General features: G+C 58.1%; 1 protein-coding gene across 1 annotated transcript in view; it reads left to right on the plus strand.

Annotated features, from left to right (window-relative positions):
- Positions 1–3407, plus strand: part of LOC104165991 (peroxisome proliferator-activated receptor gamma coactivator-related protein 1-like) — a gene marked incomplete at its 5' end in the record, with an annotated part of 5144 nt that extends 1737 nt beyond the window's left edge. The window contains 6 exons of the mRNA XM_009705777.1: positions 23–124; positions 1681–1860; positions 2033–2096; positions 2315–2436; positions 2580–2731; positions 3056–3407. Coding sequence (XP_009704079.1) covers positions 23–124; positions 1681–1860; positions 2033–2096; positions 2315–2436; positions 2580–2731; positions 3056–3159 — 724 coding nt within the window. The remainder of the gene's footprint in view (positions 1–22; positions 125–1680; positions 1861–2032; positions 2097–2314; positions 2437–2579; positions 2732–3055) is intronic.

Consider the following 3407-nt stretch of genomic DNA (forward strand, 5'->3'; position numbering starts at 1 on the left):
ACCGTGCCAGCCGCTCTTTCAGCTCCAGTTCAGATGGAGCTAGTGAGTCCTCATCTTCATCTTCATCCTCATCCTCCCGATCCCGGTCACGGTCGTTCTCCCCACCACCTAAGCGGTGGCGAAGGTAAGCGGTGGAGTGTCTGTCTGCTTACTCTTTGGGCAATTGTCTGGTGGCTGGTCTTTTGCGAGGGTGCCCAAACACCTCTTTATGGACCTACTTGATGTCTATATTTGATCTTTTTGCCCTTGTGGCCCTTCTGAAGGGGGTGCCTGGCTCATAGAGACGAGGGAGCTGCTGCGACACTCTGCCAGTGGGTGTCTGGCTGAACCCCATGTCTGAGCAGGTGTGCCTGCAAAGCCACCACTGAGCCTGGCTTCCTTACTTCTGGAACACCATGGTACGAGTCCTTGGCTGCACCTTGCCTTTTGGATGCTTTTTCTGGGGTATTATTGCAGGTGTTGGTGTTTGTGCTGTGGGGCTGGTGCAGCCATAGGTGTAGAAATGAGAGGAGCCATAATGGAGCCCTCCAGGGAGCTACTGGAGGCAAGTAGAGAAAAACTTGTCTGGCTTGGCTGGCTCAGGGGCTCCCTGTGCTCCTTATGGAGCTGGCTGCGTAGGAAAGTGGGGCGGCTTGATCTCTGCGGGATGCGTTTCTTTTGGAGTGTTTGTGCATCTGAGTGATGCACAGCCTGTCCCAGCTGGGGTGGGAGGCACTGGAGCTGGTGAGGGATCGCTCATCCATCCTTCCCTGGATGTTCAGCCAGTTCTGAAGATATCCCAGGTCACTGGGCATGAAGGGCTTGTCCAGCCACGGCCCCTCTATCGGTGCCCAATAGGTGTGGAGGCTGGAGCAGGAAAGGGCATGTATACAGTGCCGTGTCCCAGGGGTGTGAAGCTCAGTGACTTGCCCTGTCTGGCTTGGCTTCCCAGGAAATGCAGCTGGTCCTGTGCTGGGCAATGTCCCCATGTACTGTGCCATCCTGACCTGCTGTCCTCCAGGAGAATATGTGGGAGTACCAGGCAGCATGCTGCGCTTGAGGCCTGGGTTTGCCTATGGTGGGGACCACTCGTGGGCAGCATGTTTAGAGAGGGAGACTGGAGACAGCACAGCTTGATCCCAGAGGGGTTTCAGTCCTGCTGCCCTTAAGCTTTGCCTGGCCCTGCCAGAGAAGCTCTTGTGGGTGGGAGACTGTGGGCACAGAAGCCCAGCCCTGTCCCAGTGCATGCCATGGCCTTCGGTGTGGTTGGAGGCACATGTGGTCTCCATACGTGTGGCTGTTGAGAGCAACGTGGATGTGATGGTTCCAGTGTCATCCTGTGCGCCCTGTGGGGCTCAGCACGGCAGCCCCAGCCCCTCCTGGGCCCTTGCCTGGTCGCAACCACGTGCTGCACGGTTTCCTTGTGACTATTTCTTGCTCTTCAAAGGCTGTGCCTGTTGTGAGCCTGCTCCCTTTTTGCTGTGGTGTTTGGAGTCAAGTGGAGCAACATCTCTGTGGTGTCATTACTGCCCTGGCAAACTTGGGCAGACGTTTCCCTAGCCCAGCTTACCCTGGAGATGGGTCCTGTTCAAGTGGGGTGCTGGGTACCGTGGGGAGGATGGAGATCTTTTTTCTTCTCTGGAGCCTCGTGGTGCTGAGCGTTGGGAGGGCTTGGCACTGAGTGCTCTCTCCTTCCCCCAGGTACAGCTCAAGATGTTCCCACAGCTCCTCTTCCCGCTCCAGCTGTGGGTCATGTGGCAGGTCCCGGGACAGGTCCTCATCCTCATCATCAACGTCCTCCTACTCATCCAGGTCCACGTCCCGCAGCCAGTCCTGCTCCCGCTCCCCCTCGCCCCGCAGGAGGAGTAACAGGCGGAGAAGGTGAGTGTGGCCACTCTGGAGGGGTGTGAGCTCCCTGCAACCCTCCTCCTGGCCTCCTGTGTCCCGGACAGGGGTGGACCCACTCCTTCAGTATCTCCCTTATGCCCGGGATCACTCTCTTCTGGCACCCCCATGACCCTGTAGCTCATGTGTCCGGTTTCTGCCCTGCCAGATACAGTTACGACGCCCAGGACCACTACCAAAGGCAGAGGATCCTCCAGAAGGAACGTGCAATAGTGAGTGCTGCAGGGCTAGGAAACTGGGGCTGGAGATTTGGGGGTCCCCAGCCCTTCCATCGCTTCAGAAAGCCGTGGGGTCGCAGCCTTGCAGGCAGCATTGATGGGTGGTGATGGAGGGAGGGTGCTCTATGCGAGAGGTCCTGCTCACCGGGATGGCTCGGAGACACTGAGTTCTCCCATTCCCATCTCACGGGACGGTGCATCCCTGCCCGCAGGAGGAGCGGCGAGTTGTGTTTATTGGCAAGATCCCCGGCAGGATGACACGGTCAGAGCTGCGACACCGCTTCTCTGTGTTCGGCGACATTGAGGAGTGCACCCTGCACTTCCGCTCCGAGGGGTAAGAGCTGCAAGGGACATGGGGCAGCCCCTTCCCAGGGATGGCTCCTCTTGGCCCTTTTCCCATTCCTCAAGGGGATGGTGCAGACCAAGGGGGGACAAACATCCTGTGTTGCTGCTGATCTCCTTCTTCTTTGGCTCCAGGGACAACTATGGCTTTGTCACCTACCGCTATGCCGAGGAAGCCTTTGCTGCCATCGAGAGTGGGCACAAGCTGCGGCGCCCAGACGAGCAGCCCTTTGACCTGTGCTTTGGTGGCCGCCGGCAGTTCTGCAGGAGGAACTATGCTGACTTGGGTGAGTCACGCAGCCCCCAGTTTGGGGGGTTGGCACTCTGGGTCCTCTCTCCTTCCCAGAGGTGTAGGGGTCCCCATCCTTGGGGTCAGTCAGGCTTGGCTGGGCAGGGCCACATTCAGGGATAGTCCTGCCCCGAGGGGAGATTGGACAAGGGCTCCCCGTCCCTCCAGCGCTGCGATGGAGGCCAGGCTGGTTCCTCCATCAGCCCAGCTCTGGGTCTAGAGGTTGGCATGTGAAGCGAGATGGGAAGGAGTTGCTGTGGGGATGGCCGGAACTGTGCCAGTGTCCCCATGTCTCAAGGCAGCCTCTCCCCATGTCTTTCAGACTCAAACCGGGAAGATTTCGCCCCGGCCCCCGTCAAGAGCAAGTTTGACTCCCTGGACTTCGACACGCTGCTGCGGCAGGCACAGCGCAGCCTGCGGAGGTAGCGGCAGGCAAGGCGGAATGCCCGCCCCCGCTTTTATACACAAATACAAAAGACAAAAAAAGTATGGAGAGAGAGAGAGAGACAGAAGGGGTTTTTAAGAAAAAGAAAAAGGAAAAAAAGAAATTTGTTTTATAACCAATATTTAAGGAGGACGGGTCATATGCCTTTGACCGGAGGGGCCCTGACGAGTGGCCGGGCGCAGGCAAGTGGCAGCCCTAGGCTTGCCTCAGCCATGTAATAAATGTGGAT

The sequence above is a fragment of the Cariama cristata genome, unplaced genomic scaffold, assembly GCF_000690535.1.
Source record: "Cariama cristata isolate BGI_N322 unplaced genomic scaffold, ASM69053v1 scaffold23668, whole genome shotgun sequence".
NCBI lineage: Eukaryota > Metazoa > Chordata > Aves > Cariamiformes > Cariamidae > Cariama > Cariama cristata.